This window comes from Podarcis tiliguerta, assembly GCF_965153285.1.
Source record: "Podarcis tiliguerta genome assembly, chromosome: 18".
NCBI classification, from domain to species: Eukaryota; Metazoa; Chordata; class Lepidosauria; order Squamata; family Lacertidae; genus Podarcis; species Podarcis tiliguerta.
In genome coordinates this window covers 10,492,080-10,509,313 of record NC_139551.1, presented here as the reverse complement: position 1 = coordinate 10,509,313, position 17,234 = coordinate 10,492,080, and the positions used below count along the sequence as shown (strand labels likewise).

Sequence of the window (17,234 nt, the reverse complement as noted above, 5' to 3'; positions counted from 1 at the left end):
GGATTGCGGGCAGGGTCACCCTGGGGTGCAAAACATAAGGACGTAAGAGCAGCCTGCTGGATCAGGACAGCGGCCCATGTAGCCTAGGATCCAGCTCTCGCAGTGGCCCTCCAGATCATGGAATCATAGAAGTGATGCGGCAGCTAAAAAAGCCAATGCAATTCTGGGCTGCATCAATAGGAGTATAGCATCTAGATCAAGGGAAGTAATAGTGCCACTGTATTCTGCTCTGGTCAGACCTCACCTGGAGTACTGTGTCCAGTTCTGGGCACCACAGTTCAAGAAGGACACTGACAAAGTGGAACGTGTCCAGAGGAGGGCAACCAAAATGGTCAAAGGCCTGGAAACGATGCCTTATGAGGAACGGCTAAGGGAGCTGGGCATGTTTAGCCTGGAGAAGAGGAGGTTAAGGGGTGATATGATAGCCATGTTCAAATATATAAAAGGATGTCACCTAGAGGAGGGAGAAAGGTTGTTTTCTGCTGCTCCAGAGAAGCGGACACGGAGCAATGGATCCAAACTACAAGAAACTACAAGAAAGAAGATTCCACCTCAACATTAGGAAGAACTTCCTGACAGTAAGAGCTGTTCGACAGTGGAGTTTGCTGCCAAGGAGTGTGGTGGAATCTTCTTCTTTGGAGGTCTTTAAGCAGAGGCTTGACAACCATATGTCAGGAGTGCTCTGATGGTGTTTCCTGCTTGGCAGGGGGTTGGACTCGATGGCCCTTGTGGTCTCTTCCAACTCTATGATTCTATGATTCTAGGTTGGAAGGGACCCCCAGAGATCCTCTAGTCCAACAAGCTGCAGTGCAGGTTTCCTGTGGGCAAGCAGGACCCAATCACAAGCTCTTTCCCTTCCTGTGTTTTCCAGCAACTGGTATTCAAAAACATTTGTTGCCTGCAAACCACAGCCGTTAATGGCTAGTAGCCATTATTATTATTATTATTAATTCCAATTTATATACCACTCTTTATCAGGAGATCCCAAGGCAGCGTACAACGTTAAAAACACATTTCAGAACATCAGTGATACAAACATAATAAAAAGCATAAAGGTAAAGGTAAAGGTACCCCTGCCCGTACGGGCCAGTCGTGTCCGAATCTGGGGTTGTGCGCCCATCTCACTTAAGAGGCCGGGAGCCAGCGCTGTCCGGAGACACTTCCGGGTCACGTGGCCAGCGTGACGAAGCTGCTCTGGCGAGCCAGCACCAGTGCAGCACACAGAAACACCGTTTACCTTCCCGCTATAAAGCGGTACCTATTTATCTACTTGCACTTAAGGGTGCTTTCGAAATGCTAGGTGGGCAGGAGCTGGGACCGAAAGACGGGAGCTCACCCCACCGCGGGGATTCGAACCGCCGACCATACGATCGGCAAGTCCTAGGCACTGAGGTTTTACCCACAGCGCCACCCGCGTCCCAAAAAGCATATAAATAAAAAGCATACTGACAGCCTAATAAGAAAGCAGTCGTCATAACGGTCTTCTCTGCCACACGTTCACAGGCCATAGATTATTTAATAGCCATCGGCCCGGGCAAAGAGGAATATTTTTGCCTGGCACATGTAGTGATGCTGCCAGGCGAGCCTCTCTGGGAAGAGCATCCCACAATCGGGGAGCCACCACAGAAAAGACCCTGTTCTCTTGTTGCCATTGGCATGGGGGACATAGAGAAGGGACTCCGGTGAGAAGCGTGGGGTTGGTTCATACAGGGAGAGGCTATCCTTAAGGTATTGAGGTCCTGAGCTGTGCCAGGTTTTGTAAGGTTGGCACCAGCACTTTGAATTGGGCCTGGAAACTAATTGGCGGTCAGTGCGGTTGTGCCAGGATTGGTGTTCTGTGCTCAAACCGCCTTGTTCTGGTGAGTGATCTGGCCGCTGAAGTTTTTGAACCGTCTTCAGAGCCAGACCCACGTATAAACGCATTGCCTGTTCCTCTCCGCTTCTCGTTCCAGCATGGTGTGATCATCGCAGACGGCGAGGAGTACTTCATTGAGCCCCTGAGCCCCGGCACCAATATCAGTGGGGGGCACGAGAGCGAAGGGAGTCCCCATGTGGTCTACAAGAGGTCGTCTCTCCAGCACCCACACATGGACGCCGCCTGTGGGGTGCTAGGTATGCCGTGGGCCAGTGGATAAACACTACAGACATTGGAAGGGGGCACGAGGGTCGTCTAGTCCAACCCCTTGCGATGCAGGAACCTTCCACCCAACATGGGGCTCGAACCCACCTCCCTGAGAGTCTCGTGCTCTCCCAGCTGAGCTATGGCGTTCGTATGGCTGGGATGCAGTCCTTACTTGCCTCTCTTGCTGGGATGGAGGGTAAAGAGAAGGGGTGTTTCCATAGCTGTCAAGCGTCCCGTATTTGGCGGGACAGTCCCTTATCCCAGCGCCGTGTCCCGCTGCTGTCCCTTATTGATGACGTCCCTTAAATTTCCCGGGGTTCAAAGGAAGCAGCTCCTCTCCCTCCCTCCCTGCTGGCCAGGGAGGAGGGAAGCTCCAACTGTGTTGCTTGGCTGCGTTGCTCACCCAATAAGGAGTCTAAGAACGACTGGGGGGTGGAGCTTGCATGCCTTGTGCCAATCAAATCGGCCGCGTTGCCTGGGGACTCGCCTTTGCTCAGCGCTTCCCAGCGGAGAGGTGACGGTGGTTTCCCTTGCTGCATCCCCTTTGCCGGGTTGCTGCGCTGTGGGAACCACCACTTGAGGCTTCGTTTGGCTGCTGGCTGGGCTTTCTGCCTTTGGCTTGGAGGGGCTCAGCAGCTGAACATACCTGTGCTTGGAAAATCCCTTATTTTGTCTCTTGATCCCTTATTTCCAAGGCTGCTGGTTCCTTATTTTCAAATCTGTAAGCTGACAGCTATGGGTATTTCTGAGTGTAGAAACTTGCCTTTTGACCCACCTGGCCCCTGGAAGGTTTCCAAGGATGAAATGTGGCCCCCACTCTGCTCTGCATATTTATCTGGGAGTAAGCCCCAACTGAACGTAGCGGGGTTTATTTCTGAGTAAACACGCATTGGGTTGGGCTTTGCAGCTTCAAAGCAACAGGAAGTGGAACACCCTTATGTAAGTATTTGGGTGTTTATTTAAAGTATTCCTATCCTGCTTTTTTTCCACCAAGCATCCAGCCACAAAAAAAGAGAATAGCTAGGAGTCTTGACTGATTGATGTAAGCTGATTTCAACTGCGAAATATGATTTATAACAACTGAACAACCATCAACGTATTTTTTTTTAAAGCACCCATTTGTAGAATTGGAAGGGACCCCCGAGGGTCATCCAGTCTAACCCCCTGCAATACAGGAATCGCAGCTAAAGATTCCCTGGCAGATGGCCCCCCAACCTCTGCTTATAAATCTCCAAGGGACAGTCCGCCACTTTCTGCACGCTTTTGCCTCTGGTCCTGCCCGTGGCTGGCGTGTGGCCCCTGAGTGGTTGCACAGATGGGAATGTGGCCCTTGAGCCGAAATAGGCCAGAAATCTGCTTGGCGGTAGTAATTTTGAAAGCCATCTGGGAGGCTCAGTGAGGAATGCATTTTGACCTAACAGACGCTTGGTTCAAGGATGTGGTTTTGGATTCCGGTTTGCCTTTGTGGGGAAGACACACGCCTCCCGCTAACTTGGGAGCTGGAATCCAAAGGATCGGATTCCCAGATACCAGAAGGAGTAAAGAAGAGGACACTGTCAAAGCCATTTTGCATTGAATGTCGCCAAGCGGCCTTCTGCTGCCCTCTTCAAGCACTCTGGTCATTCCCTGCGTTCTCTGGGCAGGAACGAATCTGCTTCCAATTTGTTTCTTGGAGAGATAACAATCCCCAAAACAAGCAACTGGCGCTCTGCATTCAGGGCTCTTTCAAATGCTGCTCTGCCTCCTGATCCAGGCCGGTTTTGTTCCCGTTACTGTTCATGAAATCTGGAAGTGGCCTGAAATATACTCAGAGTCGAGAGTGGATTTCATGCTCTTTATTCAGCTCATAGTGGTGAGGAGGAATGGAAGTTCCCCCAGAATGTCTGCTTTATATACATTATTTACACAATGGGCCCCACGTGATTGGCTAATTCCGGGATTCTCCTGTAGGCCAATCAGGTTGCGGATTCACTTCCACCTGGAGTTGGATTGGGTGGCTCCTGTGGACCAATCAGACTGCTGCATTCTGAATCCTATTGTTCTAGGGCCAATCAGACTGCTGCATTCTGAATCCTATTGTTCTAGGACCAATCAGACTGCTGCATTCTGGATCCTATTGTTCTAGGGCCAATCAGACTGCTGCATTCTGGAGCCTATTGTTTTAGGACCAATCAGACTGCTGCATTCTGAATCCTATTGTTCTAGGACCAATCAGACTGCTGCATTCTGCATCCTATTGTTCTTGGACCAATCAGACTACTGCATTCTGGATCCTATTGTTCTAGGACCAATCAGACTGCTGCATTCTGGAGCCTATTATTTTAGGACCAATCAGACTACTGCATTCTGGATCCTATTGTTCTAGGACCAATCAGACTGCTGCATTCTGGAGCCTATTATTTTAGGACCAATCAGACTACTGCATTCTGGATCCTATTATTCTAGGACCAATCAGACTGCTGCATTGTGGATCCTATTACTCTAGGACCAATCAGACTGCTGCATTCTGGATCCTATTGTTCTAGGACCAATCAGACTCCTGCATTTTGGATCCTATTCAACTCAGTACATAACATAGCCCTTAAAATGGGTGATTGTCCAGGCCTAGGTGGTCTTAAGAGGATGTCCAGGCTTAGGAGGCCTTGAGGACTGGCTGGCCTAGTAGGCCTCGGGGATTTTCCAGGCCTAGTAAAGGAAAAGTAAAGGACCCCTGGATGGTTAAGTCCCGTCAAAGGCGACTCTGGGGTTGTGGCATTCATCTCGCTTTCAGGCCGAGGGAAGCCAGCATTTGTCCACAAACAGCTTTTCAGGTCATGTGGCCAGCATGGCTAAACTGCTTCTGGTGCAACAAAACACCGTGATGGAAGCCAGAGCACACAGAAACGCCGTTTAACTTCCTGCTTAGTAGATCCTGAGGATTGGGGGAGCCTAGTAGGCCTCAGGGATTTTCCAGGCCTACTGGGCCTTGGGGATTGGCTGGGCCCAGGAGTCCTCAGGGATTTTTCAGGCCTAGTTGGTCTTGAGGATTGGCTGGGCCTAGTAGGCCTCAAGGATTTTCCAGGCTTAGAAGGCCTTGAAGATTGACTGGGCCTAACAGGCCTCAGGAAGTGACTGAGCCTAGTAGGCCTCAGGGATTTTCCAGGCCTACTGGGCCTTGGGGATTGGCTGGGCCTAGTAGGCCTCAGGGATTTTCCAAGCCTAGTTGGTCTTGGGGATTGGCTGGGCCTAGTAGGCCCCAAGGATTGGCTGGGCCCAGTAGGCCTCAAGGATTTTCCAGGCCTAGTTGGCCTTGAGGATTGACTGGGCCCAGTAGGCCTCAGGGATTTTCCAGGCTTAGAAGGCCTTGAGGATTGACTGGAGCCTAGCAGGCCTCAGGAAATGACTGAGCCCAGTAGGCCTCAGGGACTTTCCAGGCCTACTGGGCCTTGGGGATTGGCTGGGCCTAGTAGGCCCCAGGAATTGGCCAGGGATTGGCTGTGCCCAGTAGGCTTCAGGGATTTTTCAGGCCTAGTTGGTCTTGAGGATTGGCTGGGCCTAGTAGGCCTCAAGGATTTTCCAGGCTTAGAAGGCCTTGAGGATTGACTGGGCCTAACAGGCCTCAGGAAGTGACTGAGCCTAGTAGGCCTCAGGGATTTTCCAGGGCTACTAGGCCTTGGAGATTGACTGGGGCTGGTAGGCCCCAGGAATTGGCCAAGGATTGGCTGGGCCCAGTAGACTTCAGGGATTTTTCAGGCCTAGTTGGCCTTGAGGATTGACTGGGCCCAGTAGGCCTCAGGGATTTTCCGGGCTTAGAAGGCCTTGAGGATTGACTGGAGCCTAGCAGGCCTCAGGAAATGACTGAGCCCAGTAGGCCTCAGGGACTTTCCAGGCCTACTGGGCTTTGGGGATTGGCTGGGCCTGGTAGGCCCCAGGAATTGGCCAAGGATTGGCTGGGCCCAGTAGGCTTCAGGAATTTTTCAGACCTAGTTGGCCTTGAGGATTGGCCGGGCCTAGTAGGCCTAAGGGATTTTCCAGGCCTACTAGGCCTTGGGCTTTGGCTGGGCCTAGTAGGCCCCAGGAATTGGCCAAGGATTGGCTGGGCCCAGTAGGCTTCAGGGATTTTTCCTAAAGTAGTCTTGAGGATTGGTCTTGAGGGTTTTCCAGGCTTAGAAGGCCTTGGGGATTGACTACTAGGCCTCAGAAAGTGACTAGGCCTAGTAGGCCTCAGGGATTTTCTGGGCCTAGAAGGCCTCAGGGATTGACCAAGCCTAGTATGATTCAGAGACTGACCAGGCCTGGGGGGGTGGCCAAGCCATGGGCTGGCCGGGCCTAGTAGGCCTTAGAGTCTGATAGGGCCTAGTCGTCCATCTTCAAGATTAGCTGGCTCGAGGGTTGACCTGGCCTACTAAGCCTCAGGGATTGACCAGGCCTAGCATGTTTTAGAGACTAGCCAGACCTAGCCAGCATCTGGATTTGTCGGGCCTAGCAGGTTTCCGGGATTGCTGGTGGTTTGCACAAAATAGCGCTGTGGGGGAACAGAGGAGAAGGAAAGCCTGCCTCACAGCCGTTTCCCCTCCAGACGAGAAGCCGTGGAAGGGCCGCCCATGGTGGCTGCGGGCCTTGAAGCCCTCCCCAGCGAAGACGCTGAGCAACGTCACCCAACGGGGGCAGCTTCCGCTGAAGAGGTCGGTCAGCACGGAGCGCTACGTGGAGACCCTCGTGGTGGCCGACAAAATGATGGTGGGCTACCACGGCCGGCGGGACATCGAGCAGTACATCCTGGCCATCATGAATATTGTAAGTGTTATAACCAAGCACCCAGCCACTGGTTCCCATTCTGGGAACTCTGGGCCAGCGGTGGGATGTGCAAGGCAGTCCAGGCAAACCTTAGTGCTTCCTGAAGTCCATATACACATATAAACTAACTCCAGTTTGGATAATTATTACCGTATTTTTCGCTCCATAAGGCGCACCGGACCATAGGGCACACCTAGTTTTTAGGGGGGGAAATAAAGGCGGGAAATTAATTCCCCCCCCCCCCAGCCCCAAAGAGCAAAGAAGCCAAGACAGCAAGTGGGATCCATCCCGCTGGCTGTCTTGGCTTCCTCTTTAGCCGCACACAACCTCTCCAGCCAGGAGAGGCTGCGCACGGCTTTGGCAGAAGCCAAGACACCGAGCGGGATGGATGCCGCTTGCTGTCTTGGCTTCGTTTTTAGCCGCAGGGCTGGGGCAGGGGAAGCCCAAGCTTCCCCCGACCCCAGCCCCCAGAACAGGCCCGGGAGCGGCGGCAAGATTGCGCACAACCTCGCTGCCGCTCCCAGAGCTTGCGGATAGCTGCAAGAAGCCTGGGGAGCGCAAAGGGAGCGCAACGGGAGTTGCCGCTGCGCTCCCTGGGCTTCAGGCTTCAGGCTGCTATCCGCAAGCCTTCGGAGCCTGGCGGGAACTCCCGCCGTGCTCAGAAGGCTTGCGGATAGGTGCCTGAAGCCCAGGGAGCGCAGCGGGAATTGGCGCTGCGCTCCCCGGGCTTCAGGCTTCAGGCTGCTATCCGCAAGCCTTTGGAGTGCTCCGAAGGCTTGCGGATAGCTGCCTGAAGCCTGGAGAGTGAGAGGGGTCGGTGCGAATGAAAGCCTGCATTCACTCCATAGGATGCACACACATTTCCCCTTCATTTTTGGAGGGGGAAAAGTGTGTCCTATAGAGCGAAAAATACGGTAACTCCGATTAATTGGAGGCTGACTCCAATTTACCAAAGGTCTGCCTTTGTTTAGCAGTTTGTTTTCATTTGGGAAATGGATCTTCCTATATACATAGGAACGTAAGGCTGTCGTCACGCAGCTACAAATTGCCTCAACACAAGCCTGGATTCGCATGAATTCAGGGCGAGGGAGGAGAGCAAAATGGTGGCTATAAATGAAAGCAGAGGTTTGAATAAAGCAGGGGTGTGGGGCTTGAAGGAGTTGTGAGAGGCTGGGGTTTGGGTGAGATGTAAAGAGGGTTGACAAGAGGGGTGCTGGGGTTAGCATGGGGTTGGTGGGGGTAGCTGGGGTTGGTGATTAACAGAAGTAGGGGAAGCAGCCCTGTGTGTATATTTGTGTGTAATATATCTCATTAATTTAATTGCTTCCTATGAAGCATCTTTTAAGTTATACACACACACACACACACATACATATCTATCTATCTATCTATCTATCTATATACACACACACATATATATAGTATAGCTATATGTATATACCGTATATATATAAACTATACACAAAATAGGGCATGCTTTCAATTAAACCAATTACAGTTGTAAAAAGCAATTGCATACCCTCCAACATTTCTCCGATTAAAATAGGGATGTCCTAAGGAAAAGCAGGACATTCTGAGATACTTGGAAACCAGGACGGCTTCTGTAAATGCGGAAATGATGCTGGAAAATAGGGACAGTTGTACGGTTTGCAACTTCATGTGCAAAAACAAATGCAAATATATTAATAAATATTGAGCACTAGGACCTTGCTTTATTTTTAAGAAATATTTTAGCTCACTATAGAGTATCTGCATTGCGTGTGAAAGGTTTAATCCCTGGCATCTCCAGATAGATAGAAACCCTGGAGAGTTGTTGTCAGTCAGTGCTGACTTTACTGAGCTACACTGACCGATGGTCTGTCTTGGTTTAAGGCAGCTTCCTCTGTCCTATTGAGAAAGATACAAAAGCCCATCATCGTTCAGCCTCCCCCAACTGTCTTGTTTTTTAACACTGGTCTTTCCTTGTTTCCTGGAGGTCAGGTTGCTAAACTTTTCCAAGACTCAAGTCTGGGCAATATTGTCAACATACTGGTGACCCGGCTCATCCTACTGACAGAGGACCAGGTGAGGGGGTGCCCCAAGAGAAAGAAAGAGGGACCGGGGCTGGTATCACTGAGAAGCTTCCCCAGACAAGGATGGTGGCAAAAAGTGGGAACAGAAAATGGCGGTGGTTGCTGCGTCCTCTCCCTGGCAATAAAGTGGGGGAAGAGGAGCATATTTGCAGAGGAGGTGATAAGAGATGTGCTATAGGTTTTGGGGGGACCCCCCCTAAACCCTAGAAATTAATAGATGGTAGGATTTTGATTAATTGGGGTATGGAGCTGTGCCAGGTAGGGAATCTCTGAGCTGGCTTCTGCAAACCAGCCTGGCTGGCCTAGCAAGAGCAAATCTGTTAACATAACGAAAGGTGTGGATAGAGGAATTCTTTGGCCTGCGGAGACAGGTGTTACAAAGGTGATGCAGTGTGTGCTTGACATGACAGGAAAAGTGGGGTGGTTTTTTTTAGCAAGATGTGCTGGGAAGAAGAAGGGGGGAGAAGAAAGGCTGGGATTCATATTGGGCAGGAAGGCTGGCTGGGGGAGATATCTTGGACTGCACTGCTGTGGGGGACAAGCCCCTCTTGAAATGACCATGCTGTAAGTTCTGGACTCCTGCCACACAGACTGAAGGTGTAAACAGGCGAGTAAACCATATTTCTTAAAGCTGTGACGGTCTCTGCCATGTCTCAACCCTCCAAAGGAAATAGACGCTGGGTAAGTGCTGTTCGGTCCCAGCGCCTGCCAACCTAGCAGTTCGAAAGCACCCCTGGGTGCAAGTAGATAAATAGGGACCGCTTACTAGCGGGAAGGTAAACGGCGTTTCCGTGTGCGGCTCTGGCTCGCCAGAGCAGCGATGTCATGCTGGCCACATGACCCGGAAGTGTCTTCGGACAGCGCTGGCCCTTGGCCTCTTTGAGTGAGATGGGCGCACAACCCTAGAGTCTGGCAAGACTGGCCCGTACGGGCAGGGGTACCTTTACCTTTAAGTGCCTGAAACCCCATGTGCCACGGGGCTTTGTCTCCCTGGTCTTGGTGCAGCCACAGAAAATGTCCTTCCTCACGTGCCCCAACGATACCGTCCAGGAGGTCTCAGGAGGAGTGGGAGAATTTGATACGTTTACACTCTCTGAAACCTTTTCGATTCTCCCTCTTCCTCCAGCCCACCCTGGAGATCAACCACCATGCCGGAAAGTCTCTCGACAGCTTCTGCAAGTGGCAGAAATCCATTGTGAATCGCAATGGGAACGGGAATGCCATCCCGGACAACGGCATCGCCAATCACGACACCGCCGTTTTGATCACCAGGTATACCGGAACCACGTTGGTGGTAAAAGAGCAGTTGGCTTGTTTCATCCTGATTGTGCGGGGGGGGGGGGTGCTACTGGCACACCAACCTCAGACTGCCCCCTGGACATCAAACCCTCCACTCGCCCACTGTTGAGAGGGCGGACTCCACCAGGATTGAATGCTGCCCATCAGTTGATGTCACCCAGGGCTGTCAGCTGATGGACAGGTGGGCGGGGTTAGGGGGAGATGGTCTTGTGGGCCACGTTGGAATTATTTTACGGGGAGCAGGCATTATGGGGGGGGGGGCAGAACCAAGTTTTCAGCAAAGGTCAGTTAGTCAGGTACAGTGGTGCCTCGCAAGACGAAAAGAATCTGTTCCACGAGTCTCTTCGTCTTGAGGTTTTTTCGTCTTGCGAAGCAAGCCCATTAGCAGATTAGCACTATTAGCGGTTTAGCGGCTATTAGCGGCTATTAAAGGCTTAAGGGATTATCGGATTAGCTGCTAAAAGGCTATTAGCAGCTTAGTGCCTTAGAAAAAGGGGGTGGGGAGCGGAAAAAAATTGCAAGAATCGCAAGACATTTTCGTCTTGCGAAGCAATCCCATAGAGAAATTCGTCCTTTCGTCTAGCGGGTTTTCTGTCTTGCGAGGCATTCGTCTTGCGGGGCACCACTGTATTTCTATTTATTTACTTGTTTGGGGGGGCAGCTGCCCCCCCTGCACACCCATGGCTATGTCCATGTTTGAACCCCTTGCAAGCTGAGATTCTCTCGCAACCCAGAAGTTTCTCTGTCTTCGTGTTTGTTTGTTTAACATAATTAAATAATTTTTATTCCATTTTAAAGAATAAGAGCAGCAAACATCACTTTTTTTCCAAAATAAGAGCTATAAAACATCAGAACTGGAATTTCCATAATAGCTGTTGTTGTTGGCATCTGTCTGTCATGAGAGACAATGGAGTGTGCCTCCGAGGGTGAAGTCAAACTGCTGCACTAACAGCACCCAAGTGACCTCCCTGGAGCGCAAGCCTGGGCAGTGTGTCTGGAGGTCCTGGGCTGCCCAGATGACAAGAGCCCCATTGTGGCCTCACTGGTGTGGCCCAAAGGAAAGCAGAACAAGACGTTTGGCACCAGCTTGGCTGCAGGAGTTGCCAGAAACAGGCGTACAAGGCACCATCCAACTGCCTTAGGGACTCCGGTCCGTTTTTGTGGAGGGTCTACCCCTGAGTCTTTTCGTCTCCCAAAGATGTCCCGGCCACAAGACAGCGGAGGTTTAGGGTCAGAGTTTTCCTTCTCCTGGGTGGGCTCCCTTCCCAGGTGGACGATCCCCACCTCGTTTATTTGCTGTGCTCAATTGGCAGGATGGAATGTGCCTTAATTGCATCTCCCTTCTTCTCGCACCTGCTTTTTAGATACGATATCTGCATCTACAAAAATAAACCGTGCGGGACTCTAGGTAGGTAGGAAGCCTTTCCCACTAAATGCATTTCAAACGCTCAGTTTCTACCCCCCCACCCCACCCCCCCGCTTTAGAGCAGAGTGGGAGGCATCATTTCAATATCAGTTTGTGATGCAACCTAGGACAGATTCCAGTTGGGGAGAGGGTCGACTTTGCTACAAACTACCCTTCCAGAGCAATGTGCAGCAGTGGCGTAGCTTGGGGGGTGTAGGGGGGCCCGGCCGCACCGGGCGCAACATCTGGCAGTTAGGGTTAGGGGGTGCAAATCCACGGGTTAGGGGGCACAAATTACTTGCCTTGCCCCAGGTGCTGACAACCCACGCTACGCCACTGATGTGCAGATCAGGATTTTGGATCTCGTGGCTGAATCTGCTTTGACATAACATCTCCCCTGTGACAATGCTCTGCTTCTCCCAGGACTGGCGCCCGTGGGTGGGATGTGTGAGCGGGAACGGAGTTGCTCCATCAACGAAGACCTCGGCCTGGCGACAGCTTTCACTATCGCCCACGAGATCGGCCACACGTGAGCAGAGTTCAGATCTGGTTGTGGGGTTGATGTGGAAATTGTTTGGTCTTGTGTCTGGTTAATGTTTTTCAGGGCCACTTCTGCTATGTTGCAGTGTTCTGAACCACAGGCCCGAAAGAGGGCTTGTGGGAGGGGTTGGGTGCAGGGGTACCAAAGATGTCAAAGACATCCGAATGGCCAGGATAGGCTCCCCTATTTGTTGGTCAGCTTTCTCAGGGATACACTCCCCTTCTTGCTGATCGATTTATTCCAGGATAGACTTATTCCAGGATAGGCTCTCCTACTTGTTAGTCAGTTTTCTCAGGGATACACGCTTCTTCTTGCTGATGGATTTATTCCAGAATAGACTCCCCTACTTGCAGCTCTGTTTACTCCCAAGCAGGCAGCAAATAATCCTGTTTGGCATGTTTGGATTTGATATCCCGCTTTATCACTACCCTAAGGAGTCTCAAGGAGTCACGTACCCTAAGGACGCGGGTGGCGCTGTGGGTTAAAGCCTCAGTGCTTAGGGCTTGCCGATCGAAAGGTCGGCGGTTCGAATCCCCGCGGCGGGGTGCGCTCCCGCTGCTCGGTCCCAGCGCCTGCCAACCTAGCAGTTCGAAAGCACTCTTGGGTGCAAGTAGATAAATAGGGACCGCTTACTAGCGGGAAGGTAAACGGCGTTCCGTGTGCTGCGCTGGCTCGCCAGAGCAGCGATGTCACGCTGGCCACGTGACCCGGAAGTGTCTCCGGACAGCGCTGGCCCTCGGCCTCTTTGAGTGAGATGGGCGCACAACCCTAGAGTCTGTCAAGACTGGCCCGTACGGGCAGGGGTACCTTTACCTTTACCTAGACTTATTCCAGCACAGGCTCTCCTACTTGTTAGTCAGTTTTCTCAGGGATACACGCTTCTTCTTGCTGATTGATTTATTCCAGAATAGACTCCCCTACTTGCAGCTCTGTTTACTCCCAAGCAGGCAGCAAATAATCCTGTTTGGCATGTTTGGATTTGATATCCCGCTTTATCCCTAAGGAGTCTCCAAGCGGCTAACATTCTCCTTTCCCTTCCTCCCCCACAACAAACACTCTGTGAGGTGAGTGGGGCTGAGAGACTTCAGAGAAGTGTGACTGGCCCAAGGTCACCCAGCAGCTGCAGGTGGAGGAGAAGGGAAGCGAACCCGGTTCACCAGATTACGAGTCCACCGCTCTTAACCCCTACACCACACTGGCTCCTTCTTTCTCTGGCTTCACGCTTCTCCTTCCAGGTTCGGCATGAACCACGACGGCGTCGGAAACAGCTGTGGTTCCCGGGGCCAGGAGACAGCCAAGCTGATGGCGGCTCACATCACCATGAAAACCAACCCTTTTGTGTGGTCCACGTGCAGTAGGGACTATATAACCAGCTTTCTCGAGTAAGGGGCTGCCTGTTTTCCGCTGTGCGTCTCCAAAGCATCGCACACACCACCTCATCACTTCCATTCCCCCTGTCTCTTTGTTCCATAACTGGCCTTTAAGTGGTGGACACAAAAATGACACAATGGGCTCCTTTTGCATGCTGGGGGTCTTCTGGGTTTACAGTGGTACCTCGGGTTAAGTACTTAATTCGTTCCGAAGGTCTGTACTTAACCTGAAACTGTTCTTAACCTGAAGCACTACTTTAGCTAATGGGGCCTCCTGCTGCTGCCGCGCCGCCGGAGCACGATTTCTGTTCTCATCCTGAAGCAAAGTTCTTAACTTGAAGCACTATTTCTGGGTTAGTGGAGCCTGTAACCTGAAGCGTATGTAACCTGAAGCGTATGTAACCTGAGGTACCACTGTATTTATTATTTGGGGTCCTGCTTTCCATACTTAGTATTGTTGTGCATAGGAATATGAAGAGTCCTGCTGGATGAGTCCAGTGGCCCATCTGGTCAGTGGCGTAGTGTGGGTTGTCAGCACTTGCAAGGCAAGTAATTTGCGCCCCCTAACCCGTGGATTTGTGCCCCCTAACCCGTGGATTTGTGCCCCCTAACCCTACCCCCCCAGATGTTGCGCCCGGTGCGGCCGGCCCCCCCTGCACCCCCCACGCTACGCCACTGCATCTGGTCCAGTATTCTGTTCACCCAGTGATCAACCAGATGCCTGTGGGGAACCAGCAAGCGGGATTTGAGCTAAAGAACAATATTCCCTCCTGCGGTTTCCAGCAACTGGTATTCACAAGCATTGCCTCCTCTAACTGTGGAAGGAGAGCGCAACCATTGTGGGCAGTAGCCATCAATAGCCCTTCCTTGCATGATTTTGGCCAATTCTCCCCCCCCCCCAAAAAATTTTTTATTCATTTTATATCACTAATAACCAACACAAATAACCAACACAAACAATACAAACAAATTCTTGTCTTATCCTTATTTTTTCTAAACATTGTTTAGTGAGCTTCCCCCCATCTGATTTTCAATTTACCTCATCTTTAGCAGTTTACATACCGTATTTTTCTCTCTATAAGACGCACCAGACGACAAGACGCACCTAGTTTTTGGAGGAGGAAAACAAGAAAAAAAATATTCTGAATCTCAGAAGCCAGAACAGCAAGAGGGATCGCTGCGCAGTGAAAGCAGCAACCCCTCTTGCTGTTCTGGCTTTTGTGATAGCTGTGCAGCCTGCATTCACTCCATAAGACGCACACACATTTCCCCTTACCTTTTAGGAGAGAAAAAGTGAGTCTTATAGAGCAAAAAGTACGGTATATCATACTTTTTAACCATTTTTTATCTCACTTACTTTTACGATTAAAATCTTCACATATTATCCCTTACAAGTAATACTATTTTAAAATACGCTACTTCTAACCCTGCAGCCTATATCCACTTCCAAAGCTTTTCTAAGATTTAAATAGTAACATATTTTTTCAAATATTTTTTAAACTTCTTCCAATCTTCTTCCACCGTCTCTTCTCTCTGGTCCCAGAGTCTCCCAGTCAGTTCGGCAAGTTCCATATAGTCCAATCCTTTTTTAAGGCCATCTAGGTTGGTGGCCATTTCTTTCCAACGATCAGCTGGTGGAGCAGGAGACTCTTAATCTCAGGTTCATGGGTTCAAGCCCCATGTCAGGCAAAAGATTCCTTCATTGCAGGGGGTTGGAATAGATGATCCTCAGTCCAACTCTACAATTCTATGATTCCACGCGTCTTCTTAGAAGGGGCCCCCATCCCTTAGAAGTAGGGTTGTCTTGTGGGGGGGGGGGTCATTCCAAGCCCAGGTGTCGGCCATGGCAGGCAAGGCCAGAAGATGCAGAAAGCAATGGCGCAGCCCATCAACCTCATCTTCAGATACAAAGGTTCAGAATTCAGGTAGGACTGTATGAACAGGTGAACACAAGGATAGAAGGCTGTGTTATTGGATTCGAACTTGATTCTGGATGATGCTGAGGAGATTCACTCCAAGACAAAATCAAGGAAACAGCTGAGTCGGAGGTCTTTAAGGTCTTTAAGCAGAGGCTTGACAACCATGTTTCAGGAGTGCTCTGATGGTGTTTCCTGCTTGGCAGGGGGTTGGACTCGATGGCCCTTGTGGTCTCTTCCAACTCTATGATAGCCATGTTCAAATATATAAAAGGATGTCACATAGAGGAGGGAGAAAGGTTGTTTTCTGCTGCTCCAGAGAAGCGGACATGGAGCAATGGATCCAAACTACAAGAAAGAAGATTCCACCTAAACATTAGGAAGAACTTCCTGACAGTAAGAGCTGTTTGACAGTGGAATTTGCTGCCAAGGAGTGTGGTGGAGTCTCCTTCTTTGGAGGTCTTTAAGCAGAAGCTTGACAACCATATGTCAGGAGTGCTCTGATGGTGTTTCCTGCTTGGCAGGGGGTTGGACTCGATGGCCCTTGTGGTCTCTTCCAACTCTATGATTCTATGTTCAAAGGGATTAATATGACTCTTCTACTGAGCGTCTGTAACTAGAAATGGCTATTCAGTGTGTTTTGTTCCATTGCTTCAATCTTTAAAACTATAGATTAAAATATGTGGTGGTTTAATGCTACCACTCCAAATTCTACTTCAGGTGTCTGACGGAATCACAGAATCATGGAGGTGGAAGGGACCACAAGGGTCATCTAGTCCAACCCACTGCAATGCAGGAATCTTTTTGTCCAACATGGGACTTGAAATGACCCTGAGATTAAGAGCTTCATGCTCTACCAGCTAAAGAATGAAGCCAGTTACTTAGTCTGTGCTTCCATAATTTTCAAAAAAAAATTCTACGTTGATGTGGAATTGCAGCTCTTTATAAATAAAACTCTTCTTGCACTCACACCATCAACCCTTGATGTCTTTCTCCTTTGTTTCTCTCTGCTGCTCCAGCTCTGGGATGGGCCTCTGCCTGAACAATGCTCCACCCAAGCAGGATTTCGTCTACCCGACGGTGGCCCCAGGACAGGCTTACGATGCAGATGAGCAGTGCCGCTTTCAGTACGGAGTCAAATCTCGCCAGTGTAAATATGGGGTAGAGAGCCTTCCTGCTTTTACTCTTGATTCCCAACGTGGAGGGGTGGAGGGGTGGGCAAGGCATTTTGCGCCCACTGGCCAGCCTTTAAACCAGCCACAGCCCTCAGCTGCAGCACCAGCGTCAGCCAAGGTCCACTCTTGCAGCAATCAGGAGTGCGGGGCTGAAATCTGCCCTTCGGGTTGTTGTTTTTAAAAACCACTCTCCTTCTGCAAAAGAGGCTTCCACCTTTTCTGCCTGGTTCACAGGGCAGTTGGGAGTTTCTGGACATTTTTAGGCAGGTGTATGTTTCGTTCCCAATAAACATTTCCCCCAGGCAATATGTCCTCTGTGCCCCGCAGCCTCCCTGGGTGACCACACTTCCTGATGCAGAAAAAGCTGCTTCGTGGGAAGCACTACCAATGCAGTTCTTTAGGGATACTTTACATGTGGTTCCTTCATTGCAGGGAGTTGGATTAAATGACCATTGGGGTCCCTTTCCACAGTGGCGTAGCGTGGGGGGTGCAGGGGGGGCCGGCCGCAGCGGGCACAACATCGGGGGGGGGGCGCTCGCACTCGCAGCTCTCTGCCCC

General features: G+C 50.8%; 1 protein-coding gene across 1 annotated transcript in view; it reads left to right on the top strand.

The window, feature by feature from the left end:
• ADAMTS10 (ADAM metallopeptidase with thrombospondin type 1 motif 10) overlaps positions 1-17,234 on the top strand; it is a 47,626-nt gene that overhangs the window by 12,263 nt on the left and 18,129 nt on the right. The window contains exons 4-11 of the mRNA XM_083421413.1: positions 1,953-2,112; positions 6,681-6,898; positions 8,879-8,962; positions 10,097-10,242; positions 11,634-11,677; positions 12,098-12,203; positions 13,451-13,597; positions 16,521-16,662. Coding sequence (XP_083277539.1) covers positions 1,953-2,112; positions 6,681-6,898; positions 8,879-8,962; positions 10,097-10,242; positions 11,634-11,677; positions 12,098-12,203; positions 13,451-13,597; positions 16,521-16,662 — 1,047 coding nt within the window. The remainder of the gene's footprint in view (positions 1-1,952; positions 2,113-6,680; positions 6,899-8,878; positions 8,963-10,096; positions 10,243-11,633; positions 11,678-12,097; positions 12,204-13,450; positions 13,598-16,520; positions 16,663-17,234) is intronic.